At 43.0% G+C, this 27,892-nt stretch overlaps 1 protein-coding gene across 2 annotated transcripts; it reads right to left on the minus strand.

Moving 5' to 3' along the window:
• Nucleotides 1–4,529: 4,529 nt before the first annotated feature.
• IDH1 (isocitrate dehydrogenase (NADP(+)) 1) lies at nt 4,530–27,892 on the minus strand. Of its 2 annotated transcripts, XM_036254338.1 has the most exons (11): nt 27,784–27,892; nt 26,745–26,819; nt 22,280–22,417; nt 17,664–17,955; nt 15,261–15,366; nt 12,835–13,012; nt 11,764–11,915; nt 8,885–9,025; nt 7,321–7,483; nt 5,308–5,433; nt 4,530–5,039 (listed from the first exon to the last, which is right to left on the minus strand). In XM_036254338.1, exons 3-10 carry the CDS (start codon nt 22,399–22,401, stop codon nt 5,343–5,345), a joined length of 1,245 nt encoding a protein of 414 aa, XP_036110231.1. In that variant the 5' UTR covers nt 22,402–22,417; nt 26,745–26,819; nt 27,784–27,892; the 3' UTR covers nt 4,530–5,039; nt 5,308–5,342. The 2 variants fall into 2 exon arrangements, with proteins under 2 accessions (XP_036110231.1, XP_036110230.1); XM_036254337.1 differs by having other exon boundaries at nt 4,530–5,433.

Here is a 27,892-nt window from a genome sequence, read left to right on the forward strand (position 1 = left end):
ATAAAATTTGAATACCACTTCTGTACACACAATAACTAGTGAGTTCATTGCTGGAAAAAAAGAAAGATGATAGCTCAAACTACTTCCCAAAATAAAGAATTGGACTGGGAAGAAATATGTGAGTAGGAAAATTTCATCCTTTGATGTATTTCAAATTTCCTCCTGTGCTCCCCTGGGAGTTTGTGAAACAGTCACATCAGACCTGATACTTTTCCAGTAATTGTCTGAGGAAATGGAATGTGTATCACTGAACCAGGTGTGTTAGTCACAACTGTGCAAAAGGGTGGGGATTAAAGCACTCATGGTACAGCTAAAGATGTTGCTTATCTCGACATAGCTGTTAGACATCTGAAGAATGTATTCATAGAAAATGAGAAGCACGCTAACTCCAAAGAAATTCTGAAAGATATTTCCATTATAATAGTAAAGAATTTTTTAGAACACTGTAACAAACCCAATGACTCAGAACCCATGCTATCTGGCTCTTACCACTGGTATAATTTGAGTACCTGGTATAGCTGACCTGTAAGAGAAGTATCCCCATCTAGAGGCTGTGGGTCTTATGGAACACTGATATCCCAAGACAGTGTCAGGATTAGAGGACACACTCAAATCTATTTATTGGGTGAAGTGTGTTCTAAGATATAAGGAAAGAAAAAAAAAGTCTCTCATAAAAATTTTGATCCAGGTAGAAAAACCAGATTAAAAACTTTGGCTAAGATCCAAGTTGTAGGTCTTCATGGAATAATACAAGGTGTGGTAATTAATCTGCAAGAAAAAACAAATCACTGACATGTAGGCTAGCTCAAACAACAAAAATAGAAACATGGTTGAAAAAAACCTCATTGAGTAATTCTAGTAAGTGGAGTAACTATAACCACAAAATATGGAAATTTTAAATAGGTGAGAGTAGCTCTTAAATATTAGAATAAAAATTCAGAGTCAAAGTTTCTGGTTTCTATCACATAATTTAAACATTTTAAATTTGCAGTATCAAAACTTTGTAGGACATGCCTAGAAATCTTCTGAAGTAGAATAAAAGTAGGAGAAAAATTTTATGACTCAAAAATAGAAAAATGTGATCCAGTTAGAAAATGTCTTGAAGTCTAGTCTCTGAACATATAAATAATGCACAAGGCAAAACAAAGCAAGGAGAACTAGGAAGAGAACCATTCCCAACAGAGATCAAATTAAAGCTTTAAACACAATACTCCTAAAAATTAAGTGTCATGGATTCATCAAGTGAGAGAAGGAAGGTCCCAAAAGCCAACGAAAGACTCTCGAGCATTTCTACTCGTAATTCTTTGTGTACAATCCGGGTACAATTACAGGGACATTTTAGAGACATTTTCTCCCTTGGATTTGAAAAGTTAAAGACAATGTAACTGGAGCTGGGTCACTGCACCAAAGGTAAGACCACAAGGCTTTGCAGGAAGGCAAGCCAGCACTGGAAAGAATCCTTGGACTTGATCCAGGAGAATGTGGTCCTCTGCAATTAGCCCACAGGATTCAAAAGAGATTTCTTAATATATATTTAAACTTTATTGTAAAATGAAATGAATACAGTAAACTATACAAAACTAAAAGTAGATATATTCATCTCTCCAAAGGATCCGTAACTAGTGATCCTAGCACTCAAGTACCTTCATTTGCTCCTAACTCAGACGTGTCCTTCAACGCCAGCATTACATTGTTAAATACATCTCCAGTCGGGGCTCTGATTTGGAAAGGAAGGCAAGGAGGAATTCATTCTATTGGTAGAGAAGGAAGACTGCCTACAAAGGCCCTTCTGAGAGGAAACCTCACTGAAGAAAACTAAGTCTTGATACTGGGTGGCCTAATATACAAGATAGCATCTTTCTTTACCCAGTTAACTGCTTGCAAAATACTCATGTTATGCTGACAGGACCCAGCTTGATGGCTTCCCACTGGTGAAATCTGAGGCAATTTGAGTATCAAAATACATGATAGTATGCCCTGGCCAGTTTGGCTCAGCGGTTAGAGCGTCGGCCTGTGGTCCTGAGAGACCCGGGTTCGGTTCCCGCTAAGGGCGTGTACCTCGGTTGCAGTTTGTCCCCGGCCCTGGTCGGTTGTGCGGGTGGCAGCCACTCGATGTGTTCCTTTCACATCGGTGTTTCTCTCTCTCTCTCTCTGTTCTTCTCTCTCCCTCCCACTCTACCTGAACAAAAAATGGAAAAATGTCCTCGGGTGAGGATAAAAAAAAGAAAAAAATACATGATAGTATAAGCCACTGTAAAGCAAGAATGCTTGAATCCATACTAATGTGAATGAATAAATAAATGCAGAGATAGGAAAGTTGTTCTCTATAGAATATAAATATATTTAAAATATATATACGAACTATAGAAGGTATAATGGAGTTACAAAATCACCAATGGATGCTAAAACTATGGGTGAATTTTGATGACAAACAGTATACTTATACAGCATCTCCCTACATGTTACTTATATTTACAAAGAGGAAAATAGTAAATTCACAGTGGAGAACAAGGCAGCTACCACCTTAACCAAATGAGCAAAGCCAACTGCACCAGTTGAGACAAATCATTACATGTCCTTTCTCTCCCCACTATTATACACTGGGAAGGACACTGCATTGCTTCATGGCATTCCTGCCAAAAAATGTGAAACTTAAAATTTAATCACAAAACATCAGACAAACCCAAGTTGAGGGACTTTCTACAAATTAACTAGCCTGTACTCTTCGAAAATGTCAGTCTAGAAAGACAAAGAAAGGCTTAGGGACTGTTTCAGACAAAAGGAGACGGAGACATGACAACTAAATGCAGTGTAGAGGGGAAGCTGTGAAGATAATTGGAGCAGTCATGTAATCATATTATAGTCATATAAGAGAATGTCCTTGTTCTTCTTAGGAAATACATACTGGATTATTTAGGGGTAATAGTCCAGGAAAAAAAAAAGGCTGTGTGTATGTACAAAGAGATAAAGATGGAAAATGATATAACAAATGTTAAAATTGCTTAAGGACTTCTCCGTACTATTGTTCCAATTTTTTGTAACTTTGATATCAAAATTAAATGTTACAATGCTTCAATGTTGGCAAAATTCATCTCTTTCAGAGTCTGAGATACCATCCAAATTCAGTTATTCAAGTTTCTTGTTCCAGAGCAATTAGCAATTTGGATACTACATTTCCCCTAATATTAAAAATAGGCACTATGAAATAAAACCTCTAATTGGTGATAAAAGTACAAAATTTTAATCAGTATTTATATACAGTCTTCCTTAATGTTTTTATGAGTTTCTAATTCTATCACCTTCTTAACTCTAAGAGAAAGACCCTTAATTTTGGGGAAATTTTTATTATACAAATATTCAAAGGATGGGAATTCACGTGTCAGGCAAGAATACAGCCTAGCTATGATGAACTGCTAACATTAAATTTTAAATATTTTGTTTAAAATTCCACTTAGGGAACAGTGCTTGCAATTTAGAGAATTTCGAAGTCTAGAACTCTTGTCTTCTGTCCCCGATCCTGCTGTCTTCAGTGTTATGCTAAGTGGGTCATTTTCCAGGTCAACGATTCTGATCCTGACGCTGTTACAAAACAAACGGTTAGTCTCATGGTGCACTGGTCAGCATCTGTTCATTTGCTGATCATTTTTGAACATTGGTTCTTGGCAGAATGTGGAATCGGATATTGGAGCAGGGCTTTGCTGCCAAAAAGCTCATCTGATTGACTACTTGTGAGGGCTAAAGGGCCTGTGGAAGATCATCCAATCAATGCCATCATTTTGTTCCGTGTGATGCTTTCTTCTTCTATTTAAACCTGAAAACATGCAGTTATAGTAGGAAGAGCCCTAGCTCAGCTATAAGGACCCCTGGGTTCTAGGCCAAAGCAGCCACTGGTGTATTGTATAAGCTCGATCAAAGCTCCTCTCTATGCCAGTTTCCTTCCCCATGATACACGGAGACTGCTGGGCTGTGGACCAGCCTTTCTCCAGGTGTGCAGTTGGACATGCGAAACCTGACTTGTTCCCTTCCCCCAATCCCCATCAGTTCAACTTTCTTCTCTCAGGATCCACCCCATTCTCTTCCCACCGGAAATCCTCCAGTACCCACAGTACCGTTAACTGGTCTTCCCTCCTCAGCTGCGCCCACCACTCCCCTCTCCCTCCCTCCACTACCATTCATTCTTCATAAAAGCTGCCCAGGGCTCATTTCTTTCATGAAAATATGATCACGTCCCTCCCTTCTTGTCTTCACCAGCGCCCTACTGACATAATTAACACCTGAGCCCCTAGCCTGCAGACTCAACCCCTACACTCCACAGCCGCCCCTTTGTTCTAGCTTTGGTCTTCGCTCCTTCTCGCTGGAGGAGCCGCATCTTCCTTCTGTTTACTTATCCATCTTCCCCACAGTAAACTTCTTGAGGGCAGAGATTTTTTCAAAATCAAATTCCTACAGCAAGGACCTGGCATGGTGCCTGGCAATGAAAGCAGACTCATTAAATAAAAACTCAGATTAGTCATTAGCACTTAATTTTAATTAAAATGAACAGTTTAGATGAAGAGCAGACTAGAATAGTGTTTAAAACGAACTTCTGAAAAATCACATTTAAATCAAAGAAATAAAACAGGCCAGAAGTCGAAACAAAGGTGCAGCTTGTATTATTGCACTTGAATAAAACACACTGTTTGGGGGGCATCATCTGCTGTTTGGGGGAGCATCATCCATAGGCCACAAGAGGCTCGGGGGGGGGGCACACAGAGGACAAACCCGCAGGGGGTCTTTATTCTGGATTCCAAACTCCCCAGTGGCCGCAAGCCGGAGCTCCTTACCCCAAGGACTGCTGCGTCTTTGACACGTTTTAGCTGCAGGGACCTTCGTCGTTCCAGTTCTTACAGTTTAAGGTGCGGCTGTAGCTCACATGAAGGGCCACCTGTTCCACCAACAGCACCCGGAGCCCGGGCCACGGAGAGTGGGGAAGGCAGTGAATTTCTACTGGACACAATTTTAGGGGCCCGAACTGTGGCTGTAGTTTACTTTCAAGCATTCTTCATTTTGGTCATTTATGTCAGAACAGGAGAAAAAGTGACAGAGGACGAATCAGCACTGAAGCAATTCCTAAGCTATTAGTAGAAAATAAAATTTAAATTTAAAAAGTCCCCAGCCACATTCTTGAAGTGGCATGACTGGATGCATAAGAAAAAGGCTGTAAACTTATAGAAAAGATAAACTCTGACTTCTAAACAAATTACAAAATTGATTTTGCCCTTCCCTTGAGTGTTATACAGAAAAATGTAAACCAGTGGACCTAGTTACCAAAAATGCTTCTCCTCCTCAGCTGAGGAACGGCCTTAAAGTTTGGACTGAGCTAGTTTGATCTTCAAGTTTTCTCCGAGTTTGTCCATGAACTCAAACGTATTCAAGTAGTCAGAACGCTGCACGCTGATAGAGGAAGGAAAGAAGATAATTTATCGTTGGTCTCTGATCCGTAGCAGGCAGAAGGAAAGTTCTAGAAATGCTCAAGGAGCATTCTATTTATTTCTAGAAGAAAACTGATTAACATTAACAAGCTACAAGTGTTGGGGCTGATGACTGTGCTCAGGTTCAAGGGGTGACCCAGGCTACAGGCAGCTTGCGTCTGGGCCCCACACACGTTCATAGCAGGTTCTCTGCCACGTGGCTTGGAAGGTGAAACTATCTCAGAGCTTCAGTTTAGACTAATGCCTGGGAGACTGAAATCATCCTCTTATTCCTCCTTCTTACAAAAAACCAAAATCTATTCTGGGTATGCCTTGCTTTTACCCACATCCCCACAAACTGTCGTATGTCCATAAAAAAGTTTTAATGATCTTATTTCTGTAAGTGTCTTACTTAAAAACAAAAAAGACAGTGGGTTTGCTAATATAATCCTGCTGATAGGTGCCTATTCAAATAGGCTACAAAGGTACCATACAAATAAGGACATTTTAAGCACGCATTTTTGCTGGAAATTGAAGATAAGAACGATGTAGTGATTGAGTATATCCTGGGGTATACTGACCCTGAGATGTCTCAAGACACATAGTTGGGACATGGGTTTGATGTTAAATTTTAGGGGTGTTCCTGGAGGTGAATCAGAGTAAACAGCTCTGACTTTGAGGGTGGAGTCTGATTAGCAGCTAATCCAGCTGGGATACGAGTTACCATGTTCTTAGACAAACCCTGGGCAATTCATGGACCCTCAACTATCTGAATACTGGTTACAGATACTTAAGGAAGGGACTATAACCAACTTGGCATCTAATACTTGTGCTGTTTAATTTTTTTATCTGTAAAGTTAAAAAAAGAGAGGGGTGAAATAAAATAACATCGTGGGTCACTTTGTTTCTGTCTACAACTTTCTTTCCTTTTTTTTATTTAAATTTATTATTTTATCCTCACCCAAGACATTTTTCCAGTTTTTGTTCAGGAAGAGTGGGAAGGAGAGAGGGGAAGAGAGAGAGAGAGAGATAGAAACATCGATGTGAAAGGGACACATCAAGTAGCTGCCACCTGCATGACCAACCAGGGTCGGGGACAAACTGCAACCAAGGTACGTGCCCTTAGTGGGAACCAAACCTGGGTCTCTTGGACCGCAGGCCAATGCTCTAACCTGAGCCAAACCGGCCAGGGCTACAATTTTCTTGTTAAACTAAATGGAACCTTGCCCTGGCCAGTGTGGCTCAGTGAATTGAGCATCAGACCAAGGACTGAAGGGTCAAGGGCTTGATTCCCAGTCAAGGGCATGTACTGGGTTGCAGGTTTGATCCCTAGTCAGGGTGCATTTGGGAAGCAGCCGATTGCTGTATCTCTCACATAGATGTTTCTCTCTCTTTCTTTCCCACCCTCCTTCCACTCTCTCTAAAAATCAATGGAAAAAATATTCTCTGGTGAGGATTAACCAAACAACAACAACAACAACAAAAACTAAATGGAACCTTGTCACCCAGTGATTGTCAACTAGGTCAGGGGTCAGCAGACTACAGCTTGGCCCATGGACCCAGTCCAGGCTGCAGCCTAGTTTGTACATAGTCTGATTAAAATGCTGCTGTATCCATTAGCTAGAAGCTAATTATCTACGATGATTTTCAGGCCAGAGAGACAAAGTTCAATAGTTGCTTAGTTTTGAAAAGGCTGTATATTCCACAGAGCCTGTAATGTTTATTATCTGACAATTTACAGATTGTGTATGCTGACCCCTGCACTAGATGATGAATAACAAATTCATGTACTTCCAAAAGCACTGATATTTTGATCCCACTGAGGATAAGTGGCAATCTGACCACAGAGCTCATGGCGTCTTATACTTACTTGGGTAAACCTTTAATGCAAGCAGCCAAGTCCTTGGTCATGAAGCCAGCCTCGATGGTCTCAATACAGACTTCTTCCAATGCCTTTGCAAAGAAGCCAAGCTCTTTGTTGTTATCAAGCTTAGCTCTGTGGGCTAACCCTCTGGACCAGGCAAAAATGGAAGCTAAAAGAGAGAGAACCAAACAAACAAACACACTTCAATCAGACCAGCTAGGCATGTTTCCAAATGTTTCAGTTCCCAAAATAGAACATTTAAAAAAAATTTTTTTCCTTTATTGATTTTAGAGAGAGGAAGGGAGAGGGAGAGGGAGATAGAAACATTGATGAGAGAGAACATCAATTGGCTGCCTCCTGCACACCCCCCACTGGGGATCGGGCCCACAACCTGGGCTTAAGCCCTGACCGGGAATCGAACTGGCGACCTCTTGGTGCATGGGTCGATGCTCAACCACTAAGCCACACCGGCCGGGCAAAAAATAGAACATTTTTTATTTAGGCGACTGACTTCATCAGATGCTATCCACATGCACTCTAAATTTTAGGCAAGTTGGAAATATTTTACTTAATAAAAACTTAAAAATCTATGTTCTTGTAAATGGAATGTTTTGGGTTTTGTAGAGCTTCAAGGAAGCAGGAGGCACATTTTCATAGTGTGAAGTAGCACTTGAAGCCTAAGGAATTTACTATTTGTAAAAGGTCACAATCTCTTCTATCTTTTGTCTGTATTGATCTCCCCTCCTCTTCCCAGGCTGTAATCTCTCTTTTTTCCCAATTCTCACCCGAGGAAATATTTAGAGAGGGAGAGGGGGAAGAGCAGGGGGAGGGGGAGAAGAAGAGAGAAAGCAAGACATCAATGTGAGAGAGAAACATCGATCAGTCGCCTCCTGTACATGCCGTCGGATGGAACCCGAAATCTTTTGGTGTACGGACAACACTCCAACCGAGCCACGCGGCCAGGGTTGTGATCTCTTTCTAATGTGCTGTCCTTGAAGCCAGGTGGGAAGGATCTATTCGTGTGGCTCTTGGATTCTTAGCCATGTATGACATTTCACTGCCCCAGAGGAAAAGGAACATGCTGTGGATAACATTCTCCTCGGTACTGTGTACTGTTCCACCAACTTGAAAAGCATATATAGCCCTGGCTGGTTTGGCTCGGTAGTTAGAGTGTCAGCCCCACAGACCAATGAGTCACAGGTTCGATTCCGGTCAAGGGCACGCACCTCGGTTGTGGTTCATCCCCAGCCCTGGTCGGGGGTGGGGGGGTGGGGAGGAGGCAACCAGTTGATGTGTCCCTCTCACTTGATGTTTCTCTCTCTCTCCCTCTAACTCTATCTGAAAATAAAATGAAAAAATATCCTCAGATAAGAATTAAAAAAAAAAAAAAGCATATATAGTGTATATTTTCAGAAGCATATTAAAATAGCTCTTATTGTGGACCAAACTGGCTGTGTGGTGGTAATTTTACACACAGAGCATCTGGTAGCCAAAGGAGCACGTCTGGGTCTCTTTCTGAGACCTCCACTCTCTGGCTGCACATCAGTGTAGCAGGAAAACACAACTTTACCAATGGGATTGGTAGATGTCTCCTGTCCCTTCTGGTACATGCGGTAGTGACGTGTTACAGTCCCGTGGGCGGCCTCTGCTTCCACTGTCTTGCCATCAGGACAAATCAGCACGCTGGTCATCATGCCAAGGGAGCCGTAACCTACAAGTGGCAGAGCAAGTATTGGCTTCAGTCGCCTGGAGAGCACTGGGTCTCGCAGGGATGAGTAAGTGACTTAATCTTCACGGTAAACCAAACAAACAATAATCCTTCCTTTTCCTCTTACTGACCTCAGAGCACCTGCTCCCTGATGAAGGGCTCAGGGTCTGACTGCCTGCATTCCACCCTAGTTCTATGACTTTCTGGCTACTGTGGCTCAGTTTTCTTACCTATGAAATGGAAATAAAATAGCTCCTTAATTGGCCTGTTGTGAGAATTAGATGAATACACATATATTCATGAATAAACATGTGAAGTTTATTCCTTAGAACAGCACCTGCCACAGAGTATAAGAGCTAGTACGTTACTGATATTCTTATGTGCAGATGCTTCACTGTTCTGGAAAAACAAAGACTGGCCAGTTGTCTTATGTCTTCAAGCTGCTCACAGACCCATGGGCCTGGTAAGAAAAGGCAGGTTCAAGACAGAAAGGGATAGACCCAGGAACATCCCACTTGCCCCAGTCTCTTTAACAGCCCCACCAAAATAACTGTATTCTGTGGTTTCCTATTCAGGAAACCTTACTGCAACTTTTAATCCATGCAACTGATTTTTCTTCTTTCATTACTCTTGATTTCAAAGAACATGTTTCTTAGTTTTGCTATCTCCCAAAAGCACCTGCGGAGTTAATGCACACTTATAATAGGTTGTTACTTTATTTTTTGGTTAAAAAACATAAACCATTTTCAAACTCATCTCTGAAATTTCTGGGTGGGAGCCCAGCCAGTGTAGCTCACTCGTTGAGCATTGACCCATGCATCAAGAGGTTGCTGGTTCGATTCATGGTCAAGGCAGTAAAAAAAAGAAAAAAAAAAGAAAAAAGAAATTTCCGGGTGGTGTTACGAGTTCTTTTCATGTCAATGTGTTGGTCTGAAGCTTTAGCAAATTCTCAAATATTTATTGATTGGAGACGTGCAGGATCTGTCACTCTCCATGGTGAGTTTGTCTAGGCATTAGTGCTAGGAAACACTGGTTGATACTACTGTCAAAATAGAAGCCATAAGTGAAATGTTTGGTGTGCGTCCAAAGTAGTTCATGCCTCTGGAGAAGAATAACGTGAAGACAGCTCAGCTGCCTTTTAATCTGTTTAGTGCCCTGAGATCACAGGTATCCATAGGCCCTGGCCAGACAGCCTGGTTCCAGGTAGCTTAGCAGCGTGCTCCTGGACACAACCCTTCAGAACGCCTATTTCAAAGTCCTTTGAACCTCTATAACTTTGCCGGAGTTATACTATCTTCTTGTTGCTATGAGGACATTTGGAAATGATGGAATGGTTTGGGTCCCTTACCAAGAGCTCTGATTACAAGGAGGTTCCCCCTACCCACCATGAAGCCATCACAAACCAACACTCCTTCCTACTGCATCAGTCAGCGCAACAGGAGAGCAGAGTGTGTAACCAGTCATCTGACATCAAAGTGATCTCCCGGTTGACCTACTGATTTTAAAACTGATTAAGAGATGCTTACTGTTCTCATAAGAAAAAATAGTACTTCCTGGGAAAACCAAACATAATTAAAGTGGACACATTCATCAGGGGAGTTTAAAGTTGACATAGCTGCCATGGTAACCGAAACTGAAGGGCAACTTGGTGCTGAGGAAGTCAAGGGAAGGAGAGGTTCTACTAATTACACTGGACATGCAGCCCCTGGTCTCTGAATTTCTATGAACAGCCGGGGCTTCTCTGCTCCATTCCTTTGTGTTTACAGCTAAGCAGTGAACATGTTTTATAGTATCAGAACAGCCTTCAGGGCTGGCAGCGAGGACATGTTGATTCCTGCTGCCAGGGAATGAGCTCTTGGATTTCTTTTCAACTCTTTGTTTGGCTGCTGTGCTCGCTGATACTGATCGATGTCGAGAAATGAGGAATCCTGTCTAGTGTCTGTTTTTCATGCAGTGGCCTATTCATTTATGTATCATCAATACCTTCACTTTAAGGGTTGTTAATGAGTCAAGATGGTTGTTTAAGCTCAGTAAAGAGGGAAGTGTTCTGGGTAAGAAGCTGAAGACTGGGATCTCACACGCAGCTGTTTCTCACTGGACATGTACCTCTACAATTACTGAACCTCTGGCTTTAGTTTCTTCACGTGAGAGAAGGGAGAGAAAGACAAGAATAAAAGGAGAAAGAAATAAAAAGGCAGGGAGAGAAACAGAAAGGAAGAAAAAGAGAAAGCAGTTGGTCTAGGTGAGTGATTTCAAAGTTCCCTTCTAGCCTCCAGTTTCATGTTGCAAAAATAAGAAAAAAGGAATGAACTCTTGGTTGTTAGACGGCTCAGGCCCCGACCCTTACCCGTTCCTGGCCGAGTGACCTAGTTTTCCACTTTTTCAGAGGGGAAATAAAGGCAGGGAAAGGGAGTGATTTTCAGATGAGGCAGTTGGGCTGACGCTGGAGGCACTGAAAGTTCAAGTGGGGAAAAGGTTGAAAGATAAAGTGTTAACACATCCGAGGCTGGAGCCAGGAGTCTCACCCACTGGGTTACCTCCTGTGTGACCCGACGGAGTAGCTTCCCCAGTCAGAGCTTAACGTCTGCATCCGGCAGCTGAGCAGATGGACCCAGATGCCTTGTAGCACTAACATTTCTTTACAAAGGGCTGCAGAATCCTCCCTAAACCTGAAAACCACTGTGGCATCAACCACTTGCTGCAGGACTGGCTCCAACTCTACTGGTCCTCCGGCTCCTTACCCTGGGCCACGGAGTCCGACTGTACATCACCATCGTAGTTCTTACAGGCCCAGATGAAGCCGCCCTCCGACTTCATAGCTTGGGCCACCATGTCATCGATGAGCCTATGCTCATACCAGATCTTCTGGGCTTCAAACTGGGATTTGTACTGCCTAAGAAAGGAAAGAACAAAAAAGAGAGGAAAATCGGTTTTGTTAGGGACATCACATGCTTCTCCAAAGGGGAAGTTTTAGGGGGGCTGGAAGCAGCATTTTTAGTAGAAGCAGCACCAACTTGGGAATCAGACACATGGGATCGAACCCCTGCCCAGTCCTCCCCTGGCTGTGCAACCCCAAAGCCCCATCTGCAGGGTGATTTCACCCACTCCGGAGATGCGAATGGAGCAAGACAGCAGTTTCCTGAGTTCCACGTTTACAGTTTTCAATGCACTACTGGTCAGATTCTGGAGCCTCAGCTTACTTTAAGACTGTAATAAGGGGAAAAAAGACTATTCTACTGCTTGATATCACTCAGGAACCTAGGGCAGCTTCCAGGCTTAGGTGATGGGGGAATGCGAAGAGAAATTAAAGCGCCTCACGAGGGAGATCGAATATCGGGGCCCCGGCCCGAACACCTCACCTAAAAGGGAGTGAGGCTGTCTTAAACGGTAACCCGTGCTCACTTGTCGAATCCACAGTTGTTATAAATGTGGACTTCAGTTCAAGAGACCACATTAGAGCAGAGTTTTAAATCATAGCGATGGGTGTCAGGAAGAGAAATGCGCCCCACTCAGAAACTCATGCTTGAAAAATTAGAACTTTCTATCACTAACAAGGCACTTTTCTTCAAACAATACACACTTCTGGCTCTAAAAAAAAATAAATGCGGGGCCCCTATTTGAGAACACATTTACCTTCGAAAAGCAACTTAGAGTGATTCTGTTTCACTCCTACTAAATCTGTGTTGCTCTTGTCTTTACGGGAGAGTGATGCTGTTCACTCAATTTGTCTCAGAACCAAAGGGATGAGGGTGCAGAGTCTGTGCTACAGATACCAGCGTGAGGAAAAGGAAGGAAAAAAGAACTGTAGTTACTTGTCATATATCTCCTGGAAGATGTCTTTAAAACGCCCATCATATTTCTTCAGAATAGTGTTCTTGGTGCTCAGATACAAAGGCCAACTCTTAGACAGAGCCATCTGGAAAGAACTGTGTGCAAAATCTTTGATCGACTTATCTTGATTGTACATCCCCATGGCAACACCACCACCCTCTGTGGGGGGACACCAATGAGAGAAAAAGAGATAGGTAAATAGGGTATAGTTGTAACAAGTTTAAATCCATCCACCATCACCAAACCACCCAATTCCCAGCTCCCATATCTGAGCCGTCTTTAAAAAGTCACAGCCAGGCCCTGGCCGGTTTTGCTCAATGGTTAGAGCGTCGGCCCGCAGACCGGAGAGTCCCGGGTTTGGTTCCTGCTGGGGGCACCTGCCTCTGTTGCGGTTTGTCCCCAGTCCTAGATAGGGTCGTGTGGGTGGCAGCTGGTCGATGTGTCTCTCTCATATCGATGTTTCTCTCTCTCTCCCTTCCACTCTCCCTCCCGGCTCTATTTGAAGATAAATGCAAAAAGTGTCCTCGGGTGAGGATAAAAAAAATAAAAATAGAATTAAAAAGTCACAGATAGGCTTCCAGCTTGAATATTCCATGAGTTCTAGAGGCACACAATAGGAGTAAAGTCAGTTCTAGTTAAGGACATTCTAACTTGTTTTGAAAGGTCAATAATTATGAGAAAAATATGTTTTTTAGGATCCTGTAGATACCAAAACCTACTGATATGAAGCACAAATATGCTCAAGAAAGGGTGAATAATTTTGAAACTGTTTTTTTCATATGTTTAAATTTTCCAATGTATTTTAAACTCTTAAGTGTGTACTCAATCCCCAACCAGAGAAGGAATATTCTCGTAATTCTCTGGAGGGTACTGAAAGTTCACTGTCACTGGTGGCAAAACTAATGCTACATGTGATCACTGGTGTTTCACAACTCTTGTTAAACTCTGTTTTTACTGAAAGATAGAACTTGAATCCATGCCTGTCCAGGGCCAACTTGGGCTCCGAATATGAAAGGTGCTGAAAATGGCAGAATTCGATTCCATTAAAATGACAAGACTTATGGACATGGAGAGCAGACTGACAGCTGTCAGGAGAGGAGGGCTGGGGGCTGGGTGAGAAGGGCGACGGATTAAAAAACTAAAAGACAGAAAGACCAAGGGACACAGACAACAGTATGGTGATTGCCAGAAGGAAGGAGGGGGGGTGGTAGAAAAGGTAAAGGGGGATAAATAGTGATGAAAGGAGATTTAACTTGGGGTGGTGAACACACAATACAATATACAGATGATGTATTGTAGAATGGTACCCCTGAAATCTGTATAATTTTATTAACCAGTGTCATCCCCAATAAATTCAGTTAAAAATGATATTTAAAGACGTTAAGGAGAAAAAAACGTAATTTTTGAGTGCTTTTAATAATTTCAATAGTGGAGAAGGTCCCCTGTTTTGAGTGAAATTTGCCAAAATGGACCTTTGCAAGCAGAATGGTGGGTAAAAAAAGGCAAAAAACAAATGTTCCACTTCCACAGATGGGCAAGAAGAACATTTCAGCAAATATATAACACAACCAATACTTAGCACAAACCCACCAGAGCAAAGATGAGGATTACATGACAGGTGATTTGGGGCTAGTAATGTTTAATTGATGTAATTCGTGCACAAGATTCCTGCCAACCATCCCTTCGTGTTTTAAGAGAAATGCCTATTTATCAACCCATCTTTGCTTATTTATATCAGTGATTCTCAACCTTCCTAATGCCGCAACCCTTTAATACAGTTCCTCATGTTGTATGTGGGCGTATCTGCATGTGGGCGGACCCGCCTGGAGACGGATAGAGCAGCGGTGTCTCGGTTCCTAAGACCATCGGAAATATGTGTTTTCCGATGGTCTTAGGTGACCCCTGTGAAAGGGTTGTTCGACCCCCAAAGGGGTCGCTACCCACAGGTTGAGAACCGCTGGCTTATATGCACTGCCAATTGAGTAGCTAATCCCATTTGTGCCTTTATCCATGCCACAGGACGGCATGAAAGCCAATGACTTTTTTCATCCTCACCTGAGGACATTTTTGCATTTATCTTCAGATAGAGCGGGAAGGAGACAGGAAGGAAGAGAGAGAGCGAAACACTGATGTGAGAGAGACACACATCCAGCAGTTGCCACCCATACGACCTCATCTGGGGCCAGGGACAAGCTGCAACCAAGGTACGTGCCCTTTTCGGGAACCAAACCAGGGATTCTCTGGTCCATGGGCCAATGACTTTTTTATTTAGACTTTAGGTCCCGTAGTAAAGTTGTAGATTTGGGTTGTACTTTTAGGCAGCCACCCAACTAAATTTAAACAATCAGGAACAATGTTGTCTAAATGATCTGTAAAAAAATGATCATGATAAACTTTAATCACATACCTTCAAAGTTATGTACCAGGTACGTCTTCTTTTGGGATCCATCACTTGGTGTGTAGGTTATCTCTACTTTGCCAGGCCCAGGAACAACAAAATCAGTTGCTCTGTACTGTACATTGGGGGTAGGGGGGAAGGTAAAGCATTAAAAAAACTATTCCAACTGGTATTACAAAGAATGGGGAAAAAAATCACAGAACAGAGCTGGAAGACACCTAGACAAACAGGGCAGTGTCGTTTGACCTTTTATTTTAGAGATGGAGATGATGAGGTCCAGAGTCCCAAAAGCTAATTAGTGGTACTGCATGTTAAAAATCAGTCTTTATTGGGTGCCTACTGTGCAGAGCAGTTTTCTGAGCACAGATATGGAGAGGACAGAGTTAACAAAATATTTTCACTTAGGAAGCTTATGACCCAAGAAAGACATACAAAAGTGGAAAGCAACAGAAAAGCTTTTAAACATACTAAGTGGGCCTAGAAAACAATGTATAGGACGGCAGAGGAAGAGAGATGACGTGACCTGGAGGTCAAGAAAGTCTTCCAATAGGGAGGTGATAATATACTAGCTGTAGTATTGAAGATGACAAAGAAAGAGCTAATGCCTTGTCCTCACTATAGGACAGATGCTTATAGTGATTAACTAGCATCATCTTATTTATCTCATTTGATTCTTACATCTATCTTACAAGGAAGGAACTGTGATGCTGTGGAAACAATGCATCTCGGATGAAAAGACTTGGGATCTGGTCCTTCGACCTGCAGAGCTGAGGCTCTTTGTGATTATTATCACTGCTAATGCCCGGCCCAAGACTGGTCCATAAGAAGCAACCATTCTGGAAGCGGCTGTGACAGGTTGGTGACCCTTAGGACGGGGCCATCCAAGGAGAGCCACCTCTCTCCGGGGCGTGAAGCTACGCTGGTGGGAAAATGTGCCCCACCCGCACTAGCATTGGTTCACATCTGCTGCACTGCACCTTCTTCAGGGACATAGAGAAGACCACGTTCAGAGCCAGGTGCCAGCAGGTGGTTGGTGTAGGGCAATACTAATGACAGCTGGTCGAAGAGCTGTCAGGTTGTGATCCAGGTTCAATGTCTAGTCTATGCAGAACATATAAAATTCTTTACTACGGCAACTGATTCCCGGTTCTCAAAATGAAGAAACTGAGGCACCAAAGCACCACACATGCTTTGTAGATGTTCAAATGATCAGGGAATCAACCACAGCTTGGCTCTTTGTCATCTTCATTGTCAATCTGGACTTTAATAAATAGAATGAGCATTCTTCCGAGTGACTGATGCCAAAATAATAATAATAATAATAATAATGATAAAATAGCCAAAAAATGACACCACTCAACTCAGAAGAACTTAGAGTGGTGTTCTCAGAATAGGAATTTGTAGTACTCCCATCTACTCTCTCTTGGGCCTCTGGGACATACCCATGAAGAGACTGAACAGGATGAAGGCATAGTTTGGGCCACAGAACAAAAGGGAATTACCCTTCAAGGACTGACCTGGTGACCTTGTTCCCAGGAACAGATGTGGTCTGCCCTGGTCAGACTGTTTTTAAGGTCAGCTACATACATCAAATCTGTGGGTTTCAGAAGTAGGGTCTTTTGTTTTTCAGGGTCTTGTATGACATAAGCTGCTTTCTATGAAAGTCTGAATACTTCAGTTTCAACATGAGATTATGATTTTGTTTAGTTGGCTGGTTTTCTGTGTAATTTGGCAACCAGTATACCTGTACAAGTACAAAAACTAAACTTTCTTTTCCAAGAAGGAAAGAACAGGTTTAAAGCAACTATTTTCAACTACTGAGTCCATTTTTCCTTTTATGTATGAAGTGATCACTTTTCATATAACCTTTGGTGGTTCTCAACCCTGCCTGCCCATTAGAATCACTTAGGGAGCAGTAAAATGTCTGAATCCCATGAATTCAGATTCAGCTGGTGTAGGGTGGGTCCCAAGCATTGGAATTAAAACAAAACAACACATTGAAAAAAAAGGCAAAATAAAAGAAACATCCAAAAAACCGATAAAGGCATCCTTTTAGAGCCAGGGTTGAGTACTACTGATTTGGTTGAAGCACAGGAAATTATCTATACAAAAATGTTAATATTATATGGTTTAACTTAATAAAAAGATAAAGGAAGAAAAAAAAAACACATAGAGAAAAGTCATTTGTGTTGAGATAGATAGATGCCTATCTGTGAGTCCTCCTGTATTTACTTCTTTCTAAATGTGTAAATATACAGATATACATATATGCATTTCTCAACATTTTTCAAATGTGAGCTTTGTTTAATGGGAGTAGTCACCAAAACAATAAAACACATGTAAATCAAAACTGCTGGCAGCCAAAGGCCATAAAGAAAGAATGGAAACTCAAATTATGCCAACATGACTTACTTGATCCCCATACGCATGACGACCTATGATGATGGGCTTCACCCATCCGGTCACAAGCCGGGGGATATTTTTGCAGATAATAGCTTCCCTGAAGACGGTACCACCCAGAATATTTCGGATGGTACCATTTGGCGATTTCCACATTTGTTTCAACTTGAACTCCTCAACCCTCTTCTCATCGGGGGTGATGGTGGCACATTTGACACCAACGTTGTACTTCTTTATAGCTTCTGCGGCATCCTTGGTGACCTGGTCATTGGTGGCATCACGATTCTCTATGCCTAAATCATAGCTGGGAGGGAGAAATCATAAGCGGAACTTGCCAAATTGACAGGCGACTGAGGCTGCTACCATTCTATCATCATCTCTGCACAGAGAGCTTGCCCTGCAGTAAGCGAAGGCTCTCAATATACCTACATCTGCCAAGTTTCAGCATTAATGCGCCCTAGACACAGATGACGGTGCCGGCTAAAAAGGCACTGAGGCTGGACTGCTGGGCCTCGGCTCCCTGTGCTGCAGTGGGAAGTCTCTGAAGGAGACTGAATCGAAACCCTCGTGCTTTGCGCCTTTGCCTGCTTTCACCATCCAGAGACAATAACAGTGCTGGAGCAACCCTTTGACAGACTTCCATACAATCAACATAAAAATGCAAGTCTAGCCCTGGCCGGTTTGGCTCAGCAGTTAGAGCGTCGCCCTGCAGTCCAGAGAGACCCGGGTTCGGTTCCTGCTAAGGGCATGTACCTTGGTTGCAGTTTGTCCCCGGCCCTGGTTGGTCGTGCAGGTGGCAGCAACTCAATGTGTCCCTTTCACGTCGATGTTTCTCTCTCTCTCTCTTTCCCTCCCGCTCTATCTGAACAAAAAATGGAAAAAAATGTCCTCGGGTGAGGATTAAAAAAAAAAAAAAGCAAGTCTAAGCACCACCTCATTTTTTTCCTTAGTAAATATTGTGCTCTAAAAATAAATAGGCCAGAGAGTTAGAAATTTTTTTTTCTTGTATTTTGACATTAAAGTAGTGGGAGTCATAGATGTGACATTCATGCCAAAAATGCTAATGGATCCTTCATCAATGTCAGTTAGTTCTATGATGAACCTTTCCCTAATTCTTGGGCAAGTCTCACTGTTCTGGACACAAGCCTGCAGTTTACTGGATAAGTAATGGAATCAAACAAGTTTTATGGACCCAGAGCTACAGTTTAATCTACACCAACGCCCAGACTGCAAGTCATTCAGAGCTGAAAAGAACTTTGGTAGTTCACAGAGCACAGACAATGATTGTAACGCTTTATCTAAAATATGAAATAGTTTGTCGAAAACATTAGTGTGACTATTTTGCTCTCCATGTTTTAAAAAATGTTTTTCAGCTTTCGTAACTTGCTGAACCATGAAGCCTGTAGATTTCCCTCTAGTTCTTGTATTTCCTTTCCTTATTTACCCCAACTCATGATGCAAATGTAAAGGTAACAATCTTCATGTGTTTCCAAATAAAAAGAATTCCAGACTGCTTTAACCTTAGCTAATTCACTAAGGGTAACCGAGCACTGACTCTCTTATCTCCTGGCTCAGGAAATGCTGAGTATCTGCAAACATCTACTCCTAACTCAAACAAGAAGTACAGCCAACAGTTTTTAATGTTCATAGGAACTATTTTCATCAGGAGAGACAAGCAGAAAATTCGTGGATTTTTATTTTTATTTTTTGCTTTTCTTCCTAACACTTCTAAGAGAAAAGAAGGCATAAAGGGCCTGGACCACCGTCCAGCGTGCACAAGACAAACACACTGCTCCACTCCCCTCAAAATGTCATGTAACAGTATCAATGTTAGAACAATTTAAAACTTGATTGAGTCCCCAAAAATGTTTTTGTTCTGCTGCCAGTGACAGCTTTTTCTAGGCCTAAGGACTGTCCTTTAAAACTTCTATGTCTCGCCCTGGCCAGTTTGGCTCAGCGGTTAGAGCGTCAGCCTGCGGTTCAGAGAGACCCGGGTTCGGTTCCCGCTAAGGGCACGTACTTCGGTTGCAGTTTGTCCCCGGCCCTGGTTGGTCGTGCGGGTGGCAGCCACTCGATGTGTCCCTTCACATCGATGTTTCTCGCTCTCTCTCCCTTCCTCTCTCTCCCTCCCACTCTATCTGTACAAAAAATGGAAAAATATCCTCGGGTGAGGATAAAAAAATAAATAAATAAATAAATAAAAATAAAACTTCTATGTCTCTAGGCTTCAGAGACTCAGAGCATCTTTATAGCTATTCTACTGGCAAGAACTCTGCAGACTTACCTATTGCCTTCTAAAGTTCTGAAACAGGAGAGTGCTGGTAAAAATGCTTCTTTAACCTACTTGGATGATGCTTTTTTAAAAAAAAAATGTTATTACTGATTTTTTTTAGAGACAGGGGAAGTGAGATATAGAAACATTGATGTGAAAGATACATGGATTGGCTGCCTCCTCATAGCACCTACTGGGGATCAACCTTGCAACCCAGGCATGTCCTCTAACCAGGAATCGAACTAGGACCTCTCAGTCCATGGGATGACGCTCAATCCACTGAGCCACACCAGCCAGGCTGGATGATGCTGTATTTCCTGTATGTTTTGTTGACCTCTGCAGGTATTTGCTCTTTCTCATGGTTGCAATAGAGTTATTATCAACAGTTTAATCTTAGAATAATTAAAAAGGGTGTCTCATGACACTACGTTAATTGAATGTCTACACCCAAGCAACCATAACGGGTCCTCAGGACACAGTCTGATGCATAATTCTGGGTCAAGGCAAACACGCTTACAGTTGCCAGCAGTTTGGCTAAAATGTGACAGTCTTCAGCCATTTCACCCTTGTAAAAATTGTCTCTACCTCGTTCAAATGTCCAAAAAGCATGAGCAAGTTTGTGAAAAACACAGGAAAAAAAATAAGAGAGAATTCCACAGGCTTTCATATGTGTCTCTAAACACTTTAAACATGGGGCAAAGCCTCAAGTCTTTAGGACACAACTGGTTTAAGAAAAATTCTGAAAGGTCGGCATTTTATTAAAATAACTTCAAGGGTTCTTTCTGTACTACAACTGTATGAAAAAGGCAAAAGGCATGGAATAAAAAGGGGGAAAGATCCAGGGGCTAGTTAAGTAGAGGGATAGAAAACAGAGCTTGAAAAGACAAAAATGTGTTGACTACATTTACAATTTATCAGAGACATACCTCTATGATTTTACCTTCTACAAATTAAGACTTTGTGCTACTCTTGGCCAGACTGATTACAAATAAAACCTTTACAGAAAAGAGGGGCTGGAAGGACCTAAGAATCACACTGTTTCCATCATACTTCTTGTCTTCTGAACAATATGTCCAGTTTTTTTTTTTTTTGTTTTTTTTTTAATCATCCTCACCCGAGGACACTTTTCCATACCTTGTCCAGGTAGAGTGGGATTGAGAGAGAGGAACAGAGAGAAACATCGACGTGAAAGGGACACATCGAGTGGCTGCCACCCACACAGCCAACCAGGGCCAGGGACAAACTGCAACCAAAGTACGTGCCCTTAGCGGGAACCGAACCTGGGTCTCTCCGGACCGCAGGCCGACGCTCCAACCGCTGAGCCAAACCGGCAAGGGCACAATATGTCCAGTTTAACCTAGCAATGCCAAATGTAAAACAGAAGATTGGTTTGCATATTTCAGGCACTCTCCACCAAGAACTTTATTCACAAGATATCACTGTATCTACATTAAAAAGCTAGTTATATCCTGAAATCACTTAGAATATACTTTCTGAGTTTGCTATGTGGAGGAATAGTCATGAGCCCCATACAAAACAGTGGTCCCAAAAAATTATAATGGAGCTAAAACATTCCTATCACCTAATGATGTCATAGTAGTCGTGAGGTCTCAGTGCAACACAAATACTTACCATTGTTACAAATGCCTACAGTAGTCAGTACAGGTGTGCAGCTGAAAAGCCTCAGGATTTGTCACCCTAAAATATGTCTCTTTGGCATAAAAATTATTTTAGGCTGGTTGATTTTAAGAAAAAACAGACAGTGAGAATCTCTAAAAGCAAAGTAGAACTTACCCCTTCAAAATGCATTTACATTTGTAAGGGAACTCTCCATCTGTTAAAGGTTTTTTCCCAGAGGAGGATGGCCTCATCTCCAGATTCTTATGAAGAGGAAGACTTAAATATCCCCAACACTTAACCCTTGTTTACAGTGCTTTCCCTGGTAACCTCCTGTAACTGACTGTCCCTACTTCATCAACACCTTCTTTTGTCTTCAGCCAAAGACAATACTTAAGGTGGTGACTTCAGCCATTTTGGAGAGTTAATCAGTTCTCCCGAGTCGCTCCCTCGTACACAGAAGGTATATATATTATTAGATTTGTGCTTGTTTGTTTGCCTTTAATAGGCCTTTTATTACAGGGACGTCTCAGCCCAGAACCCAGAAGGGTAGAGGGGAAGTTTTCCTCCCCTACAGAGCGATAGGCTATGACACAGAGCCTAGGTGTGTAGTGGGCTGTGCCATCTAGGTTCGAGTAAGTACACTCTATGACGTGTACTCAACGACAAAACTGCCCAACCACACATTTCTCAGAATGTATCCCTGGCATTAAGTCGCACATGACTGTAGTTCACTTACCTGTGCAGGTCCAGTTCCACATAGGGAAAGATGAGTTTTTCTTTAATCAACTCCCAAATGATTCGTGTCATTTCATCTCCTTGCATCTCTACCACAGAACCGCCATGGATTTTTTGAGACATTTTGACTTCAATAAACCTTTAAAAAGAAAAAAAGATAAGACACATATCTTGTCAAAGTGGCCCACACCTGGAGTCACAAGTGAGCTAATGCTCAAAGACCTGGCGTCCCGATGGCTTTCAGGGGATACATTATGCTGGGGGAAATCATTAATCACGGGTGACTAAGGGAGTCAGGGTCGTGGCCAGGGCTGGCTGTGGTCTCTGCTGGCTGGTTGGCACTAGGGTAGGGTGTAGCTGAGCAGGGCATCTGGTCCTGATGCCAGCCACGGTGCCGCTTCATCTGGTTTCACCACTTTTCTGGGTCTGGAGCTAAAACACAACTGAGGCCTAGATGTCATCTTTAGTGTAACTGAAATTCTGTCTCTGTGACCAAAATCCCAAGGCTTTGTTCCTAAGATTGTTAAATGCTAACCAGAACCTCATTGTCCTGAGGCCTTAATGATGAAGGGAGTGGACATGCAAGGGAGAAGGGGGCAGGTACATCTGGTCCTGGATGAGGCCAGTTCGAATCAAAAGGAAAGGAGAAAAGATCATATTAAAGAAATTAAGTTTCAGCCCTGGCCGGTTTGGCTCAGCGATTAGAGCGTCGGCCTGCGGTCCTGAGAGACCCGGGTTCGGTTCCTGCTAAAGGGCATGTACCTCGGTTGCAGTTTGTCCCCGGCCCTGGTCGGTTGTGCGGGTGGCAGCCACTCGATGTGTCCCTTTCACATCGATGTTTCTCTCTCTCTCTCTCTTTGTTCCTCTCCGCCCCCCCCCCCCCCACCTGAACAAAAAATGGAAAAATGTCCTCGGGTGAGGATAAAAAAAAAAAAAGAAATTAAGTTTCTGCATAGTTACAATAGTATAAAAACAAAATACAAACATGTGGTGACTACAAAAGGAATAATTCATTAAAGCATGAATGTATAAAAAACTAATAATTACATTTACCATTAGAATTGAGCATGTTCTCTGCAAAATGCATTGTTACGTGCTTCATGTGTGATTTGAGTCAGCCCTCACAACCATGAAAGATAGAAATTATTTTCCTATTTTACTTTGATAAAAGAGAAGTGGCTTCCCCAAGGCCACCCAACTAGAGCATCAGGGAGCCTGACCCTGTAATATGCCCTCAGTAATGTAATCATTATTTGTGACTATTGGTTTGTCTTATAAAATAAGATTATTTAAACAATATTATGCTTATTTGAACACTTCTTTTCAACTCCTCATTTTACGGGGCCCTCAAGATGGGCAGAATGATGAGAGCTAGTATTTCCCCTCTTTCAGGAGGATTTTTTTTTTTTTATCCTCACCCGAGGATATTTTTCCATTTTTTGTACAGATAGAGTGGGAGGGAGAGAGAGGAAGGGAGAGAGAGAGAAACATCGACGTGAAGGGACACATCGAGTGGCTGCCACCCGCACGACCAACCAGGGCCGGGGACAAACTGCAACCGAAGTACATGCCCTTAGCGGGAACCGAACCCGGGTCTCTCCAGACCGCAGGCCGACGCTCTAACCGCTGAGCCAAACTGGCCAGGGCCAGGAGGATGTTTTGATTAAAATAACCACCTTTGAGGAGATGTGACAAGTTCTTGTGACTTATGTTTAAAGAACTTTAAGTCTCAAAGTAAAAGACGAGGAGTTCCTGGTGAACTGTTTTCCTAGAGACAATACTGGATACTGAGGATTTGGAACTAAATACAAAAGTGGGATCTCAACTAGAGGAATCTGCATACACAAGGTCATTGCTCAGGACCCAAGCATGTCCCTCTCCTCTTCCTCAGTAACCCAACTCCTCTATTGTTCTTCTGACTGTTCATGGGCAAAGATAAGCTGCCAGTGTATGGCATAGGGAAGCAGAACTGTTTCAGGAAGAGATGTCACTTTGAGGAACAGGGTGTAGGGGTAACAAATACAAGGCCATCTAATTTCCAGGAAGGACAGGGTCATACCCGTTGGAAGAAGCAAGACTATGAGGCTTAAAGGAAGGCTATGTCCTATACATGTTCCCTGAGAGGCAGAGGAAGCCCTGAGCATGCTAAAGGTATCTGTTCCCTTCCATGATGTTCTAATGGAAACTCCTCCCTCCCCCTAGCAACACAACTGCAAATTGCTTTTATTCCCCTGAATTCATAGCTGAGGACTGCAAAAGTCAGGAGAATGGACTTTAAAAATTACTTGGTCAGAGGCTTATAAACAGTTTCTCTTGAAAAGCTGAGCTCAAGTAATTTGGCCTTCACATTAAAAAATGTACTAGTCCTGGCCAGTTTGGCTCAGAGGTTAGAGCAGTTTGGCTCAGAGTGTCGGCCTATGGTCCAGAGAGATCAGGGTTCAGTTCCTGCTAAGGGCATGTACCTCAGTTGTAGTTTGTCCCTGGCCCTGGTTGGGTCGTGTGGGTGGCAGCCACTCGATGTGTCCCTTTCACGTTGATGTTTCTCTCTCTCTCTCTCCCTCCCGCTCTATCTGAACAAAAAATGAAAAAATGTCCTCGGGTGAGGATTAAAAAAATATATAGTAATCAGTAGATGGTAAGCCTCAGTTCCTTGTGACAAGCCAGGATGTATTTCTACCCCCGGGCTCATTTTCATTTCCCAAATTTGCAATTCTAGAATCCTGCTTATTAGTGTTTAGGAGGTTCCCTAGACTATTACTGGGGAACCATCTGGAACTCAACCATTGTAAAAGAAACAAACATATTGGTATGGATGAGTCAATTACTTCCCATTTGTAATTTCAAGTATAATTTACAGTATGGCTTAAAGTATATGATTCAGTCATGCTGATCCCACTGTCACATCTGTTCTTGTATGTAACACAAAATAAAACGAAAAGAGGCAGCAAACTTACCTTGGTCTTAATACTACGTTTCCATGGCCATATTTTTATATATATAATGCAAGAGTTATTACTTGGCTATTTTTCTTTGATGGCAAATACAATTAATAGAAGGTCATATACTGTGGGGTTGGGGGGTTGGAAGATGGACCTCCTGTTAAGCACTCTCAACCTCTTGGTTTTTTTTTGTTTTTTTTTATCCTCACCCGAGGATATTTTTCCACTTTTTGTACAGATAGAGTGGGAGGGAGAGAGAGAGAGAGAAACATCGATGTGAAGGGACACATCGAGTGGCTGCCACCCGCACGACCAACCAGGGCCGGGGACAAACTGCAACCGAGGTACGTGCCCTTAGCGGGAACCGAACCCGGGTCTCTCCGGACCGCAGGTGGACGCTCTAACTGCTGAGCCAAACTGGCCAGGGCTCAACCTCTTGTTAATGCATTCTCCTCAACCTCTTGTTAATGCATTCTCCTCAACCTCTTGTTAATGCATTCTCCTCAACCTCTTGTTAATGCATTCTCCGAATCCTAGCTGGAGGGGAGGTGGGGCTGGCCCAGGTGTACAGGGTACTTAATTTGCATGTGAATAAGGGTTTGTTATCTTTTGGCTTCAAGGTTTCTTCCTGTAAAAAGCAAGAGACAAAGCTAGGATGTTTGCAGTAATGCCATCTCAAGGATATAATGTACTTAAATCCACTTGTAACCTGGGGGTACCAGCCTGCAAATAAATGGGACTACGTCCAGAGAGCTGGAGCATTTGCTCTCTTACAAATCTCCCTCTCACTCCAACCAGCATGTGGTTGTAGGTTCATTGCGTTGCACCGGTCCCGGCAGGTGGAGAGAGGGTAATATACCATACTTAAAATTTCAATACTGAATGACAGTATTTTTTAGTTAATTATTTCATTTTCAGTTAAAGTAAATGTTTTGAGCAGTAATCTTTCTATATTCATAATGCATAACTGAACACTTCAGGTTTCCTCACATAACAAAAATTTTTATCACCTTTTAGCTAAACAATGGAAGCTTTATTGTAGACCCTGGTTTACTACAATGTAGGACATTATTTTATTTCTTAGATTTGAATTCCATGAGGTGGGCTTGAGGCCCATGGATTCACTTGTCTACCCATGCCCCTCAGATTTTCTGTCTCCACCTCAATCCCGACTTTAAAAGGAGGGGCTTCCCCACAGGCCAGTTCATTTTGTCTGAAAGCAACCGAATTCCAATCTCCTGACACTTGTGTAATTCCAGAAAATAACCTGGACTAATACAGAGTAGTTTAATAAAAAAAGCTACTCACCCCATCAACCCCAAATTATTTTCATCAACCCCAAATTTTTTAGCCATTTTTTAAAAAGCTGCTGGACTGAAAGAAATAAGGAAGTAGTTGCAATTTATTGTTGGAAATGTTCCTGACTCACTCCCTTGCAGTGCTTGCCTCCAAGATCTCCAAGATTAATTAAAAGCAGTATAGGCACATCAAAGAAAATACAGAAGTGGAGAAATTGCTAATCCTTACCTTTACAGTGAATCAACTTCTAATCACTCCAATTCCTCTCAGTCTTGCAAACTTGGGCTGAGTACAGCTGATCTCCTAAAAAACAAACAAACCGGGAATAAAAAGACAACCATACAAACCTCGCTTGTCAGGAGGGTTTAGACAGCCCGGTTTATCTGCTTTAAAGTACGGTGCTGAGTGAACCTAGAGGGGCAACGGACAGTTCGGCTCTGCAGCACTTTCCAAATAAAGGTTACGGGGGCACCAATCTCTCGGCCTGTACACCCGGAGGGCGCGTCCATGGGCCCTTCCCAGGTTCGCCGGCCCTAAGCTGGTCTTGAGGTTTGTACGTCCTCATGTGATGTCGAGACCGTCAGGCTCTTATCCTGCAAACGTCCTTGTAGCCGTTGTGCAAGAGGGTTGCAAGGGCAGCTGGCTCGATTCATCCTTCCTGGTCTCCACGCCCACTCCTTCCCTCTCCGACGCCGGACCTTTAAAAGGGCTCCCGCAGCCAACCCGGGAACGCCTTCCCCAGAACTCCAGATCCCCGCGGTGGCGGCGGTGTCTCCTCCGTCCCCCCCTTCGTCCCCACTCCGCCCCCTCCGCCAACGGGTGCTGAGCTCTTCCCCCTCCATGCCGCCAAGCCCTCGGCTTCCCTCTTTCTTTGCATTCAGTTCCCATAGCTGCACGTTTTCTTCCCCTTCAACCAAAGACTTAGTCTTCTACGTGTCCCTGCAGCTTCCAATCACTCCATTTTTCTTTCTGCATTAAGATCTGGGCTTCCACTGTTCCTGCATCCAACTTTCTGCTGCCCAATTTCACCTAAGAGCCAGTCTTCTCCACATCCAGGCACCTCGCACCCTCCTCCTCCCCATTTCCCTTTCCCACGGGCAACACCTGTATTTCGCTGCCCCCTTCCTTGCGACCAGAACTCGACGCTAAATTCCTTCCTCCACACCCAAGATCTTAGCTTTCTTCCTTCTCCCCACTCCAGCCGTTTGCGGACTCAAAGCCTCCCCCACAACCGGTGCCCGGGCTGCCCCTCGTAGCTTGCGGTTACCTGCAGGAGTAGGTACCCTGGCGACGCACGGGGCGGGGGGGGCGCCACAGCCACTCCCACGACCAAACGCACAAGTGCAAACGCTGGCAATTCCAGCTGGGTTCCTGCG

The sequence above is a fragment of the Molossus molossus genome, unplaced genomic scaffold, assembly GCF_014108415.1.
Source record: "Molossus molossus isolate mMolMol1 unplaced genomic scaffold, mMolMol1.p scaffold_m16_p_11, whole genome shotgun sequence".
In the NCBI taxonomy this organism is placed as follows: domain Eukaryota; kingdom Metazoa; phylum Chordata; class Mammalia; order Chiroptera; family Molossidae; genus Molossus; species Molossus molossus.

What these genes read in the sequence shown, in the direction of transcription:
- IDH1 (XM_036254338.1), bottom strand. Translation starts at nt 22,401, where the DNA reads ATGTCTCAAAAAATCCATGGCGGTTCTGTGGTAGAGATGCAAGGAGAT. An exon ending in CCTGGTACATAACTTTGAAG is followed by an intron (nt 13,013 to 15,260) that starts GTATGTGATTAA and finishes GTCCCCCCACAG; the next exon opens with AGGGTGGTGGTGTTGCCATG. An exon ending in GTCGGACTCCGTGGCCCAGG is followed by an intron (nt 9,026 to 11,763) that starts GTAAGGAGCCGG and finishes TGCCACTTGTAG; the next exon opens with GTTACGGCTCCCTTGGCATG.